At 59.3% G+C, this 16,648-nt stretch overlaps 6 protein-coding genes across 6 annotated transcripts; 1 reads left to right on the top strand and 5 right to left on the bottom strand.

Annotated features, from left to right (window-relative positions):
• Positions 1 to 313: 313 nt before the first annotated feature.
• On the bottom strand, positions 314 to 2,633 carry TRAVEDRAFT_26828 (uncharacterized protein). Its single transcript, XM_008035428.1, has 3 exons — positions 2,508 to 2,633; positions 545 to 2,365; positions 314 to 474 (listed from the first exon to the last, which is right to left on the bottom strand). The coding sequence occupies exons 1-3, from the start codon at positions 2,567 to 2,569 to the stop codon at positions 405 to 407; spliced, it is 1,953 nt and encodes a 650-aa protein (XP_008033619.1). The 5' UTR covers positions 2,570 to 2,633; the 3' UTR covers positions 314 to 404.
• Positions 2,634 to 2,818: 185 nt separating this feature from the next.
• Positions 2,819 to 4,386, bottom strand: TRAVEDRAFT_26827 (uncharacterized protein). The gene is made up of 5 exons (XM_008035427.1): positions 4,097 to 4,386; positions 3,905 to 4,031; positions 3,523 to 3,829; positions 3,373 to 3,459; positions 2,819 to 3,312 (listed from the first exon to the last, which is right to left on the bottom strand). The coding sequence occupies exons 1-5, from the start codon at positions 4,352 to 4,354 to the stop codon at positions 3,201 to 3,203; spliced, it is 891 nt and encodes a 296-aa protein (XP_008033618.1). The 5' UTR covers positions 4,355 to 4,386; the 3' UTR covers positions 2,819 to 3,200.
• Positions 4,387 to 4,642: 256 nt separating this feature from the next.
• On the top strand, positions 4,643 to 6,670 carry TRAVEDRAFT_69557 (Josephin-domain-containing protein). The gene is made up of 7 exons (XM_008036482.1): positions 4,643 to 4,800; positions 4,858 to 4,868; positions 4,924 to 5,038; positions 5,092 to 5,143; positions 5,199 to 5,249; positions 5,305 to 5,501; positions 5,569 to 6,670. The coding sequence occupies exons 1-7, from the start codon at positions 4,704 to 4,706 to the stop codon at positions 6,567 to 6,569; spliced, it is 1,524 nt and encodes a 507-aa protein (XP_008034673.1). The 5' UTR covers positions 4,643 to 4,703; the 3' UTR covers positions 6,570 to 6,670.
• Positions 6,671 to 6,839: 169 nt separating this feature from the next.
• On the bottom strand, positions 6,840 to 7,700 carry TRAVEDRAFT_142588 (60S ribosomal protein L11). The gene is made up of 4 exons (XM_008036481.1): positions 7,667 to 7,700; positions 7,544 to 7,607; positions 7,019 to 7,476; positions 6,840 to 6,956 (listed from the first exon to the last, which is right to left on the bottom strand). Exons 1-4 carry the CDS (start codon positions 7,667 to 7,669, stop codon positions 6,948 to 6,950), a joined length of 534 nt encoding a protein of 177 aa, XP_008034672.1. The 5' UTR covers positions 7,670 to 7,700; the 3' UTR covers positions 6,840 to 6,947.
• A 238-nt stretch (positions 7,701 to 7,938) lies between these two features.
• TRAVEDRAFT_26824 (uncharacterized protein) lies at positions 7,939 to 10,110 on the bottom strand. The gene is made up of 2 exons (XM_008035426.1): positions 9,649 to 10,110; positions 7,939 to 9,595 (listed from the first exon to the last, which is right to left on the bottom strand). The coding sequence occupies exons 1-2, from the start codon at positions 10,011 to 10,013 to the stop codon at positions 8,272 to 8,274; spliced, it is 1,689 nt and encodes a 562-aa protein (XP_008033617.1). The 5' UTR covers positions 10,014 to 10,110; the 3' UTR covers positions 7,939 to 8,271.
• A 2,354-nt stretch (positions 10,111 to 12,464) lies between these two features.
• Positions 12,465 to 16,153, bottom strand: TRAVEDRAFT_34683 (exo-beta-1,3-glucanase; the record flags this gene model as incomplete). The annotated part of the gene is made up of 24 exons (XM_008035493.1): positions 12,465 to 12,665; positions 12,745 to 12,770; positions 12,839 to 12,968; positions 13,041 to 13,117; positions 13,171 to 13,288; positions 13,346 to 13,461; positions 13,518 to 13,613; positions 13,675 to 13,758; positions 13,813 to 13,957; positions 14,030 to 14,506; positions 14,563 to 14,585; positions 14,640 to 14,676; positions 14,733 to 14,734; positions 14,790 to 14,830; positions 14,891 to 14,939; positions 14,994 to 15,010; positions 15,079 to 15,100; positions 15,161 to 15,309; positions 15,361 to 15,397; positions 15,462 to 15,577; positions 15,630 to 15,662; positions 15,721 to 15,771; positions 15,828 to 15,877; positions 15,938 to 16,153. 24 exons carry the CDS (start codon positions 16,151 to 16,153, stop codon positions 12,465 to 12,467), a joined length of 2,313 nt encoding a protein of 770 aa, XP_008033684.1.
• Positions 16,154 to 16,648: the final 495 nt, after the last annotated feature.

Below are 16,648 nucleotides of genomic sequence, written 5' to 3'. Positions count from 1 at the left end.
CAGACACGCATGTGCAACGTTGCCTGAGAGTGACCGTATTTGTTCGGTGATGGACGAGTCAGAGCAGTGACTCCGGTGATATTCAAGTTCCGAAAGGGGAACGCACCTTCCGCATTCGATACTCCCTTCTTGGACCATGTTCCCATCCCGTTTGTCATTCATCCCGGGACCGCAACGGTCGGCCCAGTGGGAGAGGCCCCGAGGGATGTATATAAGAGCACGCACAGCCCAAGCAGCGCCCGGTGCTCTTCCTTCCCCCCGTGGCCAGTGTGAGCAATCGAGCGTTCAACTCCCCCTCAACGGAAGACAAACGGGCACATGAGCATAATCCACAAGATACATACACAAGACAACACGATAGCAAGAGAAGTGTCGGAAGATTTCAGTTTCTAAACAAACCAAGACTATGAGAACAAGAGACTATCCAAAGGAGCCAAGGTGGGCGATGGCCGCACGAACATGTTGAACCCGGACCTGCCACACACCGTTGTGAGTATCAGCTTGACCTTGTAGCGCCGCAGACAAGAACGGCATGGTTACTTACCCTGCCGGGATCAACGTGCCCCTCTGGATGGGAGAGCGCGGGTCAAACGATATGTCGTGCGTCACCGCGGACGCGCCGCCGCTTCTCGCCGGCGTTGACCGGACCAGCGCATCCAAGCCTTCCTGCAGGCTTGCTGCGGACGCGGCCGACGCCGACCGCCTCTCGCTGGATCCTAACAGAGGGGTATGCCCTCCAAGCAAAGACTGCGCTGAGGACCGCGCGGAATGGAACGAAGCTGGCGAGGTCCTTGCCGAAGAGGACGGTGGGGACGAGGCCAGCGATGTGTACGCTAAGGGAGACGAGAAACACGTAGAAGACGTGACGGACGAGCGCAACGCCGGGGACGCGACCGTGGAGTGTTTCGCTGGAGACGAGACGGAGGCGCGCGACGCTGGAGATGCCACAGCGGAGCGCGAGGCTGGAGATGTCACAGAAGGGTGCGCCGCCGGGGATGATTCAAGAGAACGCGCCGACGGGGTCGCGACAGTAGAGCGCCTGCCCGGGGTCGAAACGGAAGAGCGCGGCGCCGGTGATACAACAGAGGAGCCCGCCGCCGGGGATGCGACAGACACAGGGGAGGCCAGCGTCGGCGTCGCGATATGGTTCGCCACCGACTGCATGACCCGCGCCGGGAGCCCACAGTGCCGGCACACATGCGCTGGATGCTCGCACCCACACTCGCCCTGAGCACCATCTGAGGCGCCTCCGGTGTCATTTGGCGTGCGCGGCGGCGGCATCGCGCGCTCCCACAGCGCGGGCGATGTCTGAGCCTCTGCAGTCGCATATTGTCGCTCGTCGGACGCCTGAACTTGGGCTACTGTGTAAGCGCGCTTGCGAGTTGGGCGGTCCACCTGGATGCTCGCGTCGCTGTAGTCCTTGCCGACCTTCCTCCGCCGGGTCTTCGTGGCCGGAGACACGGGCGCGACAGGCGACTGAAGGATCGTGGACTGCGTCGCGGGAGGCGGCATCGGGTTTCCGGATGCCAGGGGACTCAACTCGGACTGTCGGGTCTGCGCAGAGCCTGATGGCGTTGCGTATTCGGACACGGTCAGCGCCGGGCTTCGGACAAGCAGCCTGGATGCGTCGCGCTCTCTTGCCTTGGTGTACGCGTCGCGCGGGCGAATCGCAAAGTCCGCGGGGAAGTACTTGGTCGCGTTCGTCGATGGTAAGGAAACGTCGCTCCTGCGGTCACTCGACGCGAGCGCACTGCTGCCCGTCGCGGGCGAGGCCATGTGCACGTCGCTCTGGACGGCCGGGGACGTATCGGACGCGTAGGAGAGCGACTGCGCATACCGAGGACCTTGGACAGGCTCGGAGCCATATTCCCTTGTGGTGACACACGTTGGAGGCGAAGACGAGGTCGACGGGTTGCTGGACGCGCTCTTCGGGTTTGCTTGACCTTGCACGGCTGGACGTGGTACTTGCTGCACTCTTGGTTCTGGCTGTCTCGGAGGCACCTGTTGCGTCGGCTGGGTTTGGGCCCGCGTCATAGACCTCGTCGATGGGCCGCGTTCGCCATCTCTTACGGTGACACCGCTGGTGCTGTTATGCTGGCTCTCGCGTCTGGCTGCTTCTAGTTCCTCGGCTATGATCGCGTCGCGCGCCGCACGTCCGGCCGACGACAGAGTCGTCGTGCTTCGAGTCCCTGTGCTTCGCCTAGGTTCCTGCTTCGGCCGTGCGCCCTTCGAAGGACCGTCCCTAACGATCTTGGTCTCCCCACGCGCATAAGCTTCCTCGAACGCATCGTTGGCCGAGCCCCAGTCTGGGAACCCTTGGAAGACCGGGTTCGAGACATTCTGAATGAGCGGAGCAACGTCGAGCCTGCCGTCAGGAAAACACATTAGGACTTGTCGTCGACGTCAACAGAGGTCGGTTTGCAAGAGAGAACGGCGCGGACAGACGCGATGTCGTCTTGAAGCACGCCCCGACACCGATGCTGCGGCAGCACGAGCTCGACACGCACCATTTCGTGAACACCCCGATCTTCTTGCCGACGGTGACGACGTAGGCTTTGGATTTTGCCATGCTTCAGTCGTTCTTGAGCTCACGAATGCAGCTGTAGGGTCGCAAACGGCACAGACGAGTTCATAGTTGGAGGGAAAGGGCAGGACGGATGGGCGTCGGGTAACCACGCGCCTCCCACATATAACGGAACCGCCATTGCCATCGCGAGTCTCAAGATGGACAGGGTCCCCGCCTAGTCCCGCGTAGCGGCGCCGTCGGTCGGCGCGCCCTTCCATCAGATGCTCCCGCGACGCAGGCGCGCACCCGGGACCAGGATCGGTCCCTCATTTGGTCCCGCGATTGTCGATTGCGGTCGAGAGTCTCGAGAATCTCCCGCGGAGGTCCTGCAACATCAGGAGCAACTTTCTCGTCCATAGAATGGAGGGACATCACACGGGGCCAGGTCCCAGGAATCCTCGGCAGTCACCGCGGGATAATGGCTCACAAAATAACGAAATGCACAGCAGGGTCCAAAGCAATTACCGTGGTTATCATAGCAGGTGTGGTACTGTAATCCAGGGAGTAGAATAGCATGATAGAGTGCCGCGGAGTCACCTACCGCGGCGCCAAAATCCAGCTGCAGCAGCCCAGGCATGACGGCTGCCTACCGCAGCAGACATCGCGTACGCAGAGCTTACTGCTGCGTAGCGGGTCATACGGCGATATACCCTCCGCGGCTCGCTTGCCGTGGTCGGAAGGCCGAGCAAAGATGTGAGACGACATCTCTCAGCATGTACGGCACTTCTCTCCAGAAATCGCGGTGTCTGCAACGCAAGGAATGTGTGAGAAGATCAGCGATACATAAAAGCTTGAGAATTGCTCACGGAATGAGGTCAACACCGCTTGCGCCGTACGTCGAGTAGTTGTAGTACGCCCCGAGACCAAAGTACGCCACGAATGCGAGCAGGAATCTGCATTCGTAGGTCAATACACATGTACGTGGAGCGCGAATAAGCTTATGCTGTGCCACTCACATCAGGAAGAAATATCCGAGGCCGGAGCCGACAGACTCCTCCTTGTGGTCTCCAGACCCACCGCTGTCGTCTCCCTTGTCGTCCGGTGTCTTCTCCCCGTCCTTGGGTGTACCGAACCCGCATGCGCCGACAGTGCTCCATTCTAAATGCAGGTCCTTGCCATCGTATGAGGTGAAGTTGACAGCTGACGGCTCGGAGTCGGGCGAGCACAGCAGCTTGAGATGGAGGAACTGGGGTATTGGATCCGTGTCCCCGTGGACGCTTGGGTATGTTGAGCCGGCGAACGTCAACTCGAGGCCCTTGGGTGCTAAATCAGGAGATGTGGTTAGCTTCGGCGTTCTCGGTATGCATAAACGGAGGCGGAGGAGAAGTGTGGACGCACAGCGCAGAGCCGAGACAGTCACTGCATCCGCGGATGAGTTGGCGACGGGAATGACAGAGAACACGCGGTTGGGCTGGCCGTCCTTGACGTTCGTGCGCACGAGGCATGCGCGCGATCCTTCCGGGCACTATCGGGTCTGCCAATGAGCTCCTCCGTTCACTCTCCCGCTGGAGATACTGGGTGCGCATATACCTGGTCTTCTGATGGCACGTCGCTTTTGCGCTCGAGGTCCGCACACAGGTTGAACGTGACCTTGTCCTCTATCGTCGTGGGCGGCACCTTGACCTCACGCGTAGCCGTATGCTCGCCACCAGCCTTGGTGAGGTCGTAGTCGAGGTCGCCGATGGTAAGATGACAGTCAAACGGCTTTGGGTCATCCTGCGCGGCCGCGAGGCTGGAAACGAGCGTAAGAAGGGCGAGGCGCGAGAGCGGGTGCCGCAGGAAAGCCATCATAGCCCAGCTATGCTTCAAGGGGTGATTAGAGGCGAAAGCGAAGACGAGGAGCCTGCAAGTAGGTACTTGTGGAGAGAAAGACGGATTCGAGACGCGTGCGCATGCAGAGGCGCGTATGCACCGCGCGCCTGCGCACTCTCCGGGCCCCCGGTGACTCCTGCTTACATAAGACACGCGCGGTGCGGTAGGACCTCGGGCATTCCGATATACACAAGCAGGACGCGTAACGGAGACGCGTCAGTCCGCGCACTGCAGCCTCCCGCTACGATTATCCTGATCTCTACCGTCACCTTCCCAGCAGGACATAGATACATCAAGGCGTGCAGAACAACCCACCGACTCCAATATGGCCTCCATCGACGCCCTGATTCCGCTGATCTACCACGAGAAGCAGCAGGAGGGCTCCATGCTATGCGCCCAGCATGCCCTTAACTCTCTGCTTCGTGAGTACTCTACTAAAGTACTTGTAGCTTACTAACAAGATCCACTCATACTCACAGAAGGATCATATGTGAATCATCTTTTTTCTCTGGTGACCTGAGTGGCTCACAAACCTCCCGCCACAGTTCACTGCACCTGATCTCTCCGAGATTGCGCGCAAGCTAGACGAGACCGAGCATGGCTATCTGGAAGAGGAGGCAGGTGCTGCGGCCGCTACCAGCACCAACATGGACGACACAGGTACGTAGACGGCCTACGCTCGCTCGTTGCAGCACTAACCCTTAGCGCCATAGGCTTCTTCTCGGTCCAAGTACTCGAGGAGGCCCTTAAAGTCTGGAACCTCACGTCCGTGCTGTCTCGCGCATCTGACATGCTTGCGTTCCTAACTCACTCCCTACAGGCTCGTACGCTGGAGAAGCGAAGCTATGCGCCCGTACCAGGACCACCCGCAGTACGCCCCAATCTCGCAGCACACGACCGCCCCGGTAATCTAACTCTATGCCCAGCACCCAGATGGGTTTCATCCTGAACCAGTCCCAGCACTGGTACACCCTCCGCCGCTTCGGGCGCGTGTCTCCGGACCCTGCGTTGGACGCCGACCCAGGAGACGGCCACTGGTTCAACCTCAACTCCTTCCTCACCAAACCAGAGCGCATCGGCAAGCTTTACCTCGGCATGTTCCTCCAGCAGGCAGAGACGGAAGGTAAGTCTCCAACCTGCATGTGGCACGCGCGCGTAGCGTTACTGGTCACTCATCATACGCGCCACAGGCTACTCCGTATTTGCCGTGGTCCAGCGCGATCCGGAAGGCCCGCTCGCCCTCTCCCGCACCGAAGCTGACGAGTTCGCAGCAGACATCTCCGAGTCCGCGGCCGGTAACTTCACCTCCCGCCCCACTGCCTCCACATCTAGGTCCGCCCATCCATTCGCCGGTGTGGAAGGGCTAGAGGACGAGGACATGGAACTGCAGGCCGCGCTCCAAGCCTCACTCTCCGGAGGCACCTACGAGGCACCCGCGTTCTCTTTCACGAGCACTCGCCATACGTCCTTCCAAACCTCGTCATCTGCATCTTATTCTCGCGTCGCGGCTGCGTCCGCCCCCGCTGCAGCACAGCCCGACTACGAAGTCATCGAGGACGATGACGATGACGAGGACTACATCCCAGATCCGCCCACACGCGCCGCCGAAGCGGAGCCCGAAGACCCCGTCGCAGCCAGCATGGCGCGACAGCAGGCCCTTCTGAAGCGTATGCAGCGCGACCAGCAGGCGGCCCTGCAGGAGCAGTACGAGGAAGAGATCGCGCGGTTTCAAGCGGGCACGCGTGGGTCGCAACCCCCGAGCGGCCCGAGCAGAGGTGAAGACGAGGACGAGATGCTCCGGCGCGCGATCGCGGAGAGCGAGGCATTAGCGCAAGCGCAGGGCAGCCGCATGGAGCAGGCAAGCGAGCCCCCAGCACCGGCTGCGCCACCAGCGTGGCACCAGCACAGAATGTACGACGACGAGGATGCGGAGCTGCAGGCTGCGCTGCGCGCGTCGCTCGAGGGCGTCCCAGAGGGCTTCCGCGTACCTAGCCCACCGCCTATCGTCCATCCGCCGCCGGCCTCCCATCCCTCCGCAACCTCTGCATCTGCGGCGCTTCAGCCGCCCCCGATACAGCAACAGGCGTCGTCTGACGTGGACACGGAGTCTGAAGCAGATGTCGAAGAGCCCCCAGAACAGCTGAGCATGGAGGAGATTCGGAGGAGGCGGCTGGCGAGGTTCGGTGGCTGAACTGGTAGCAGCTAGACGACGATGAACTCTTGTACGTTAGAATGTAAACGCAGCTGTAGAGTCTGAGCATCATCATCTGTAAACCAATGCAAACATTTACCTGCTTCCACTGGTTGAGGGAACGATGAGCTTCAGACAACTTGTCAGTTCTCTAGCAGCGGTATAAACGGAAATTTCCCTAAGCAGAATGCAAAGCACTGCAACCTATCAATAGTTCTCACACACGTCGAAAAATCACTCGCGAAGCAGCAAGCGTTTCCGGTGGAAAAAATGCCATGGTAGGGTGCTTTTGGTGCATGTGCGGTGGGGAGTACATGGCGAGCAATAGGATCATAGCGGAGAGAGCGACGGCATAAAAACTGATGATACAAATCCTCTCTACTTCGCCTACGTACATAAAAGCGAAACATCAGCCTTACATTCTCGACCGCAAGACAACGGGTACGCACCAAGATGATACCGTCGAACCTCTGCTTGAACCACGCCATCGTGTCCTCCTTCTTGATACGGTGCGAGAACCCGACACGGGCCTTCTTCTGCTTCCGCCTCGCCACCCGCGCGCCCGGGCGGCCCATCACGACGTAGAAGTCCATGCCGAAGATACCGATCGTGGGGTCGTAGCGCGCGCCGAGGTCGATGTGCTCCTGGATGCCGAACCCGAAGTTGCCGGTCTCGGAGAAGTTGCGGCGGATGAGCTCGTACTCCTTCACCTTCAGGCCGCGCTCGAGGATCTCCTCCGCCTTCGGCCCCCGGATCGTGACGTGCGCCGCGATCTTCTCGTTACGACGGATACCGAACTGACGGACGGTGTACCGCGCCTTCGAGGTCACCGGGGTCTGACCGGTGAGCTGCTCCAGCACCTTGGACGCCCGCGTCAGACGATCACCGGATTCGCCGACCGAGATGTCTGTAGGGGGCGACACGCAGAGGTTGAATACGCCCGCTTTTTGCAGGCAAAAGCAGAGGGTACGCACTAATGACGAGCTTGTCAATGCGAAGCTCCTTCATGGGGTTGGTGGGGGCGGTCTTCTGCTCGGCCTAAAGTACCAGCATAGTTTAGCCATAGAACCGACAGAGCAGCATGCAGCGAGACGGACCATCTTGTCTGGGGGGCGTTAGTCTTGTCGCTGTCGTCGATGTTCTCGATAATTGCCAGTATCCCGCACCAGTGGACGGTGGCTGTGGGAACAGCTGTATAGTACCACCGGCACCTTCCGGCATTCCTAATTTGGCGCGCGCTATACCAACCTTCCGGCGCCTAAACGACTATCCGTTCGCTCGAGCTCGTCGATTTGGTTTGTATGCATCTACGTGCTTTGTGATCTTACCATTTCACCCATGGTGGCTGAGATTTCTGTTGTCTGAAAAGGGTTTCCTAACTTATTAATATACACACATCTAAACCTAAACACGATGACAGCAATGTCAAAAGCAGCGAAGACAACGTCGAAAGCGTACGATGGAGAGGCAAACACAGTCGATGTCCGTCCACATCTACGCGAGTTCGTGTGCAGGAATCCCGTCCATTGAGAAAACGTCGCCCGAGGGTCGAACCAATAATAATGTACTGCGCTACGGTAACAATAAGGATAACATTCCCGACAAAACATGCCGCTGGCGAACGACCACGTCCAGCTACACATCCGAACTCGCGTTCACATTCGAAACCATATGCCGAAGCGAAGGCGTATCCGCCATATAGTCAATGCTTGGCGTCGATCTCGCCCTCCCCACGCTCCGCCCTTGCAGCCTCCAGCTCCCGAGTCAACCACCTGAGAAACCCGTCCGCACCCTCGTGCGTGCGCACATTGGGGTCTGCGCGCAGCACGTCGAGCACGCGCTGTCCGACCGCAATGCCGCACTCCTCCGCGCGCCCGAAACCGCCCAGGCAGCCCTTGCGGTACTCAGCCTCGGCCAAGCCGAGCAGGCTGTGCACGGGGCGCTCCCCGGGAAGGAACGTCCTGAGCAGGATTGGCGTAGCGATAACGATGGGCAGGTCCGCCGTGAGGAGTTCCAAGTCTGCCTCAAGCTCCGCCAGCGGGGCCTTGGGGCTTGCGCCGGGGGCGACTGGCCGCGCAGGGGTCGCGTGAAGCTGAATGGACTCCAGCAGAGCGATGAGCGAGCTGAGACCATCGAAGGCCTCGTCGACGACCTCGCGTGCTAGGCGCGTCTGTTCCTTGTCCTGAGACGGCTTGGGGAGCTGGTCCAGCAGGTTGTACAGAGCACGGGCATCCGCTACAACGGTAGCCCCGCGCAGACCCGGAGACGGTGGGGTCGGAGGGCGCGAAGGCGGCAGCTTCAGGGTAAACTTCCCCGCTGGAGGAGTGGCCGGAGGCGTTGTCGAAGGCTTCCTCGGATCCTTCGGCTTCAGCGAAGTAGAGTTCATGGCAGGCGATGCCGGAGGTGACTGCGGTGGTGTCGGCCTGTGCGAGAGGGCCACTAGACCACGCCATACGAGCGAGATGACGAAGGAAGCCAGTGCACTCTCTGCGTACGCAGACGCGACGTATCGCGAGAGTGCGCGGGCGTAAAGGGGTATACGCGCTTGGAGGATCACGATCGAGGGGTGAAGAGCCTGAGACTTCACAACCGCGGAGGGCTTCCCAGCGACGCTGGTCGTAGCTGTCGGGGGAGGAGGGACAGTCTCCAAGCTGTCGAGGAGAGGCATCAACTCATTCTTCATGCCGTTGATGAGAGGCTCGACGACCCTCTTGACGATCGAGACAAGACCCTCGCGGACGCCCTTCAGGTTCTCAACCCTCGTGTCGACGTCGAGTCCCAGACCAATCTCGTCGAACGCTTCCAACAACTCGCCAACAAAGGTCGCGAGGGCAACCGCATGGAGCTGAGTCGCGTTCGGGTATGGTTCCTGTGGAGTAGGCGCCGCCGGAGTGTGAAATGCCGGTGAGGACAAGAGCGGAATGAGATTGGTGGAGATGTTGGTAAGCAGGACGGACAGCGGCCGCTGGAGAGTCCTGATGACTGCACGGTAGAGATGCGGATTCTCGCGAGAGGCTTGAACCTCACTGTACGAGGTTGAGTCATAAATCCATATGAAAGGGACGAGAGAATAACTTACGAGATGATCAATGCGCCGAGCGCATACCCACGACCTTGAGGAATAGGCCGTCTCCCGCCAAGCAGCTCACCAGGGACTCCAGGGCCAGACGGCTGAGCGAGAGCCTTGGACACAGCTTCGCTAAGCTTCAGGCCGAGGACCTCCATGAAGGAGCCATCCTGTACGACCGTCGAAACGGAGGCAAGACCTGTGGCTGGAGAAGGCGACGGCCGTCTGAAGTTGGAGAGGGAGAGCTTGGAGAGTGGACGAGCAACCCGTTCGGTCGCGGCCACGGGAGGAGTGTCCTGGCGGCCAGGCGGCACTGGGACGGGAGAGGTGGGGCGGCTTGACGGACGGAAGAAAGACGTCGGCCTGAGGGTGTACATCTTGGGAGCGGTAGTGGATGAGGTCGCAAGTCGTGTGCTTAAAAGTGAGGTGTATGGTGCCCTGAGGCGTTTCTATGTCTATGACTTGAGTGGAGGTGTGTTGATGTTAGTTTTGTGTTGCGACGGAGCAGGCGACCTGAATCCGTTGAAGTAGTGTGACGAGTTTAGCCCATAGGTAACGAGGTGGATATATGCGCGGGGTTGGGTGACGCAAGCGGTTCTAAGGAGGACGGTCTGTGTCGACGAGGAAGAGGCCAAGGGGTGCGAAGTGAATGGTGTTCAGGTGTTGTGGTGTGCTGTGGCAGAAGTCAGCGGGCGCTGCCGCAGGCGCAGAGTGTGACAGGGACGCACCAGAGGGGCGAGAGTACCATATAGATCGAGCAGGATACGCTGGAGGCGACAATGCGCTGGCGAGAGGCGAGGGTGCTCGAGGAGGAGAAGGAGGGAGTCCTTGACGAAGGAACGGCCAAAATTCTCGCTCACCTATAAGACGGGCCGTATTTCCCACGTTACCCGCCAGGCGCGTTCCCCGCCTCCGGCCAATATATTTGCTGGGAGAGCCCACGACGGACGTCCGTGCATTGTCCGGATCTCTCGAACCCCCGGCCGTTCGCTCCTGGTCCTGGCCGTCGCACCCCTGCTTCGGACATCTCGTCAAACGCCCTGGCTGCCCTCATCGGGGTGATCAGCGCGGACTTCTTGCAGGCGCCTGCGAACTCGAACCCTGCACCCCCGCTCCCTCTCCAGAACCCTCTCAACTTCGCCGTCATCTGCGCCCGGGACCGCGTATGGGTCGGCCCTAGCGTTATCCGCTCACAGCGTCGCATGATGCGCGCCGTGCGAGACAGGAAACGCGTCTCAGGCGCCACTGTGTGCGCCTGCCTGCCCCTGCCGCATGCGCACACGAGTGCCTTTTGTGCCCAAACTAAACCTTCACCGGCATCTTTCCAGGCCACATAACAACAACAGGCGGCACTTCCAAATGCAGGCTTGGCGATGGGAATCGCGATGGTATCCAGATCGCAACCCCCGCGGGCGGCGCGTGCACTGAGCGCGGAGGCCGGGGAAGCGCCGCCAGTGGCAAGAAGCCAACGCACGCCTCGACACATCGGAACCCCGGTCAGACGCGTGGAACGAGCTATCACGATAAAGCGCGCATTGACTGCAGGCGTCCGAGCTAAACCCGTCTTCCACCAATCCATCTTTGTTCATTCGATGGTTCGACGTACGACACACGACGCACGATCGCGCAGTCCGTGCTCGCCGTCGTTCTAGGTGCGTCCACAATCCATTCGGAGCTGTAAATGCGACATAGACTGGACACTAACCGGTTTGTCCTGAGGGCCATGCAAATTGCCCTTGGCGCGTCCGACGCAAACCGATTGGAATCCTCGGGTGCTGCTTGGAACCCCGCTGTCCTTTAGAACCTGGCTTCGTTGCGGCCAGCATCGGAGGGATGCCCGCTCGCATTCGCCCTTACTCGGGCGCGGCGGGCAGGTGAACAGATGCACCTGCGTGGCTGTTCCGTCTGATGTTGCGGCCGTGTGTTGCAGGACAGCAACACACGAAGCATTATGTTAACCTCGCACATGGTGCGGACCGCCCCAATAAAATACCAAATATCTATAGCAGTCTCTGAATCACCCCGTCAGCTCAGGGATTCCGCCATAGTGTGTCACACACGGTCTTCCGAGCCTAGGCTTGTCGTGCTCCGGAATACCCACCACCTCGGGCATACACATCTCGACTGCGTCCTCCGGCAGGTGGACACCCGCAGCACGGGTCGCCCTGGGCACCCCGGGTTCTCAAGTAGAGGCATCAAGATATCTGGACGCAGGTACAGCCAAAAGCGTCATTACCGTGACGGCGTCCCGAAAGTGCCACATTGCGTGCGGTGAGTACCTTCCCTGCAGTGGCGTCTCGGGCCAATCTCACGCAATGATCGAAGTTCATACAGTACCAGATGGCCGACTCTGGATAGAAGTTGAAAGTTACTGCCGCATCTCAGTAGCTATCTATCGCTCAGGTAAGGTTGAAGCACTGCTGATCGCCAGCACGTTACGCGCCCCGGCGTGCCCCCAAGCTGCTGGGCAGATCTCTCACACACCTCGCGGGAACAGGCAGTGGTGGCGCATTAACGATTGATACAAACACATGCGTGCGGGTGGCACAATACAACAGCTCGTGAAGCCCGTGGATATCGTCGAGGCGTGTCGTAAATGAAAGAAGAAGGTACGTAAGAACCCGAATGAAGACAGCACACAGAAAGGAAGAAACACGCAAGCCCTCCGCACGCCCCCTCCGGGTCACCACGCCTCCGGCGGGCCTCCCGATGCCCCCCAGGGCGCCCTCGATGCACCTTCCTTTGCGCTCCAACCCCCTTCTCCTTCCCTCGACCCGGACCTTCTCGCGCTGTGAGACCTTCTTTCCTTGTGACCCCGGTGTCCTCGACTATGACCGCGTCCACGATGTCACCGTCTGCGCGAACCCGGCCCTGTTCGCCGAGTTCGGGACGACGCCCTGGCCGTTGACGCTGATCTGGAACTGCGACGCGACCGTCGAGAGGCTGTAGATCGCGACCGTCGACGCCGAGTCGATGTTCACAATCTGCTGCTGGCAGTTGAACGTGTTCAAGCACCCCTGCCCGTAGTTCTGCACAGAATCACAAACGGTGAGCACTTGCGCTATACATCCGGGGCTCGGAGCGGAGCGGCAGCGGGATCCCACGCACCTGGAAGAAGCTGTAGAGCCCGGCGCCTGCGCGGGGATGAAGGTGAGAAGCGCACTCGGGATGGACGCAGGGCGGCCAATTTGGAGTGACGTACCGAAGACGAGGATGTTCTGCGAGTTGGACACCGTGAGGGCCCACGCCGCGCCCGGCCCGAGCGACGGATCCTTGTACGCCGAGTTCGGGATGAACGGGGCAGGCGGGACAGGGTTCGGCTGGAAGTACGGCTGTGGATAGGACGCGCGGTGCGCGTGTTCGTCACCTGCGCGCGGGAGCGGTGGAGGCTCGGATGGACGTACCGTCTCGGTTTGGATCAGGCCCATGTAGTGGTTCTGCGCGTTCACGAGGTAGTACTGGTACAGGATGTTGTGTTCGCCTGCGTTGCGGTCAGCGGACGCACTCGGGCGCGCGTGTACGGAGGGCACTCACTCGCTGTTCCGATCATCCAGACGGGTCCTTGCGACTCAGACATGATCCCGCGCCCAGTGTAGATGTCGATTTGTGGGCCCTGGTCCAAATCATGGTCGGCGGTCCATACCCACAGGCCCTGAGCGAGAAATCGAACACGGTGAGTTTGAGTCATGGGACTCAGGAGGAGACGTACCTCAAGGTAGGCACTCGAAGACGGGGTCAGGTGCAGCGCGAGGAAGGCCGCGAAGCAGTTGTTGCCTCCAGATCCGGAAGTAGGACAGTTGTTTGCCTGCAGGTTCGTGCCGATCTCTGCCGAGAAGCAGTCAGCCAACTCCGCGCGCGACGCCGTCTAGGGTTGGACGCACTTCCGCCGAGGATGATATGGGTGTCCCAAGTGCCCGCGGCGCCTTGCTGGCCTGCGGGATCATGCACGTTCCATTCCAGCACGATGGCGCCGGCGGCTGCAGGATGCGAAATGAACGTCAGTGTGGTGGCCTGATTCTCATCGCGCGTTTTGCTTACTGGGTCCACGCGTGGAGAAGATCATGTCGGATATCTCAAGCACGCCTTGCGAGCCACTGGCGCCAGCTCGAATAACGGGCTTCGCTATAAACGTAATGAGCACGACTCCGTTAGCACGCATGGACTTTGCAGACATACGATTGTTGTAGTCGAAGAAGGCATTGCCAGTCCCGAGTATGGTCGACCATGCCTCGCCAACGACCTGGCTACCCGCAGGAATGGTGATCGTGTTCGTCACGACGTAGACACCCGCGTCAAAGAAAATGACCCTGCAGCCCGCAAACTGTTCAAAGACAGCGTGATACCGTCAGTCTCATTGCTTCCACCAGACCGCAGAGACGGAGATGAAACGAACCTTGTCAAACACGGCCTGGATGGCAGCGGTGTCGTCCGTCTGCCCATCGCCCTTCGCGCCCTGCGACTTGACGCTGATGAACTGGCCAGGCGCATAATTCGCGTACTGCGGGTGCGTCTTCCCGAAAATCCTACCCGAGGAGTCGAGCAGGCTGCCAGCCTTGTTGATCGCGGCGATGTTCGACTGGATGAAGCGGCCGTTCGCGTTCGTGCCCGTGTACACGTTCCCCTGCGCCCACGAGTTGATCGCGGTGGTCCCTCCATTGAGCACTACAGCGCCGCCCACGACGCCGACCGCGATCGGGACATTGTTGAGCTTGATGTTATTGAGCACAAGAGACCCACGCAGGGCACCGTTGCTCGCTTGAGAGCTCCGTACGAAGACGGGGGTGTTAGTTACAACGGCGTCGATGATTGCCTCGCCCTGGACGCCCTGGCTGTCCTGGGTGGTGCCCCCTGTGGCGAGATCGAACCCGACCTTGACGCGACATTAGTTTCGATCACGGATGCGAGGAGGCTCAGTGCAGGACCGACCTGACAGTTGTTGATCGTGACGCCTGCGCGAAGCGCACATCAGTAAGCGAAGATGGTCTTCTTGAATAGGAGCGTACCTTGGAAGGTCCATCCCCAGTTCCACAACCCGTAGACCTGTTGGACAGAATGGTGAGCTATGTTGGTATAGCTTCCGAGCAAAAGAAGCGTACAGCTGTTGATAGAGCGTCAGTCAAGTGTGCATAGCTCACGATGAGAATCGAGCTTACCAGTGTTGGCGTTGTTGACTGTGATGTTGCGAACAGTGAACCTGTGACCGATTCCCCTTTAGCTTCTGAATCTCGGCCAGGAGGCAAGTGATCGCTCTTACTGTTGGTTGCCGACCCACATACCAAACTTGCCGCCATTGAAGACAAGGTCTGAACCAGATACTCAGTATGGTCAACTGCCACTGCGCTGAACTTCCGACGTACCGCCCATAAAGCCACCACTAATAAGAATGATCGATCAGCATACTCGCTCATGAACCTGATACAGGCATCCGATGCGTCAACATACCTTCCGTTCTCCATCCAGATACCTATCATAGTGCAGCGGATCAGTTCCGGAAGCTTCGCAGAGCCGGGATAGTGCGACGAACCTTGGTGGGCATTGCCGGCCGCAGTGGACATTTGGAAGACGATGTTGATGAGGGAAGTCGCCTGCGATACTTGCCAATGGATCCCAGTCGCCGAGGCGCCAGTGGGCATCCGCGAGACATCGATATGGAAGTTCCGAATAGAGTGGTAGCTGGGCGTAGCATGAAGTGTCGAACGACACTCGACCACCGGAGGTACTTACAAGTTGTTCTGGTTGACGTACCAGCCCGGATCCGCGTCTATTGAGAAGAGACGGAATCGGGTGAGCTCGCACGTTCGCACGAGGTAAGGAAAGACACATACCGATTACTGCGATACCCTGGAAGTTAGGGCTCGCGACGAGGGAGGGTATATGTTTGGCATCTCCGATCAGCTGTGTGTAGAAGTAGGAGACAATGGGTGCCGAGACGAGGTATGTTCTGTATGGTGTGTCAGTCAGAATGATCGCGCAATATGGAGTATTCTGCATACCCTTGAGGGAAGTATACGACCGCAGGAGAAGTTCTTGTGAAGACGCGCGGTGATCAGGTCAGGATCGACGAAAGACACGCAAGTCTCTTACGTGGATTGACCACAGCCATTGCCGCAACGGTTTCCGGAGGCAATGGCGTTACTATGAGAGGTCAGTACAAGAGCGTCCACAAACAGATGACACAGATAAAGACTAACTTTATAGCCACGGTATCATCCGTAACGCCGTCGCCCTTGGCGCCGAAGTCCTATAAGAATACACAATTAGCCTCGAGCATACCTAGAAGGGACGAAAACGAAAAACATACCTTAACATTGCGGAAGACTTGGTACCCGCCGGGGTTGCTATTGAACGGGGCGCTGCCTTGGTGTTGGATCTGCTCCATCCAGAACGGCGCACTAGGAGCAGCAGTTCCACTGGTGACGGGTGCAGAGCATTGCGACCCCAGACCAGAGACGAGCGCCCCTAGCCCAAGGAGCGTCAGAAGATGTAGGAACAGCGTTGACGGGGATATGAGATTCATTCTTGCAGACGGGGAGAAGAGCGGGAGGTATGAGGAATCGAAAGGGCTGCCACGACACCTCTGCCCATCGCGCTTTTTATACGACACGAAACTAGGTTGGGCTGGGCTTTTTGGAAGCTCGCCTACAATGGATAGAAATACTGCAGATAGAGCATGAGCTACCCCCATACGTGCATTGCTCGTGACATAGCACGGAGAAATCGTACCAATGCAGGCATGTCACGGAGACGGGCGACGTCGCGCATTGCCAGCTGTCGAGGATCTTCGAGAGTGCCTGGCACAAAAGGAAGGCGAAGGCGCTCGCGGGGCGTTATATTGAGCGTTGCTCGATGGTCGCATGATGGTGTCGCGCCGAGTATGCGTCCACGATGGGTCGCATGGTGGCAAGGGACGGGTCTTCGTCGTTCACGTGTTACCGTTGCAGCGTGGTCGAAGTGATGGCCTCCGTCTTCGACGACGAGGCCGGTCGTGTCTATTGGACAGAAGATCGTCTGA

The sequence above is a fragment of the Trametes versicolor genome (genome assembly GCF_000271585.1).
Source record: "Trametes versicolor FP-101664 SS1 unplaced genomic scaffold TRAVEscaffold_2, whole genome shotgun sequence".
Taxonomy (NCBI): Eukaryota; Fungi; Basidiomycota; class Agaricomycetes; order Polyporales; family Polyporaceae; genus Trametes; species Trametes versicolor.
The sequence above is the reverse complement of the archived record's forward strand: the minus strand, read 5'-3'. Positions and strand labels throughout refer to the sequence as shown.

Bases quoted from the DNA above. Each gene is read 5' to 3' on its own strand.
- TRAVEDRAFT_26828 (XM_008035428.1), bottom strand. From the start codon at position 2,569: ATGGCAAAATCCAAAGCCTACGTCGTCACCGTCGGCAAGAAGATCGGG. The intron at 2,366-2,507 runs GTGCGTGTCGAG...TCCTGACGGCAG, and splicing joins ATCGGGGTGTTCACGAAATG to GCTCGACGTTGCTCCGCTCA. The intron at 475-544 runs GTAAGTAACCAT...GGTGTGTGGCAG, and splicing joins GGCACGTTGATCCCGGCAGG to GTCCGGGTTCAACATGTTCG.
- TRAVEDRAFT_142588 (XM_008036481.1), bottom strand. The intron at 7,477-7,543 runs GTGCGTACCCTC...CGCCCCCTACAG, and splicing joins CATTGACAAGCTCGTCATTA to ACATCTCGGTCGGCGAATCC.
- TRAVEDRAFT_26824 (XM_008035426.1), bottom strand. From the start codon at position 10,013: ATGTACACCCTCAGGCCGACGTCTTTCTTCCGTCCGTCAAGCCGCCCC. The intron at 9,596-9,648 runs GTAAGTTATTCT...AACCTCGTACAG, and splicing joins CTCGGCGCATTGATCATCTC to TGAGGTTCAAGCCTCTCGCG.
- TRAVEDRAFT_69557 (XM_008036482.1), top strand. From the start codon at position 4,704: ATGGCCTCCATCGACGCCCTGATTCCGCTGATCTACCACGAGAAGCAG. The intron at 5,250-5,304 runs GTACGCCCCAAT...CTCTATGCCCAG, and splicing joins CCGTACCAGGACCACCCGCA to CACCCAGATGGGTTTCATCC. The intron at 5,502-5,568 runs GTAAGTCTCCAA...TACGCGCCACAG, and splicing joins CCAGCAGGCAGAGACGGAAG to GCTACTCCGTATTTGCCGTG.
- TRAVEDRAFT_26827 (XM_008035427.1), bottom strand. From the start codon at position 4,354: ATGGCTTTCCTGCGGCACCCGCTCTCGCGCCTCGCCCTTCTTACGCTC. The intron at 3,460-3,522 runs GTGAGTGGCACA...CTACGAATGCAG, and splicing joins CTCGGATATTTCTTCCTGAT to ATTCCTGCTCGCATTCGTGG. The intron at 3,313-3,372 runs GTGAGCAATTCT...CTTGCGTTGCAG, and splicing joins AGCGGTGTTGACCTCATTCC to ACACCGCGATTTCTGGAGAG.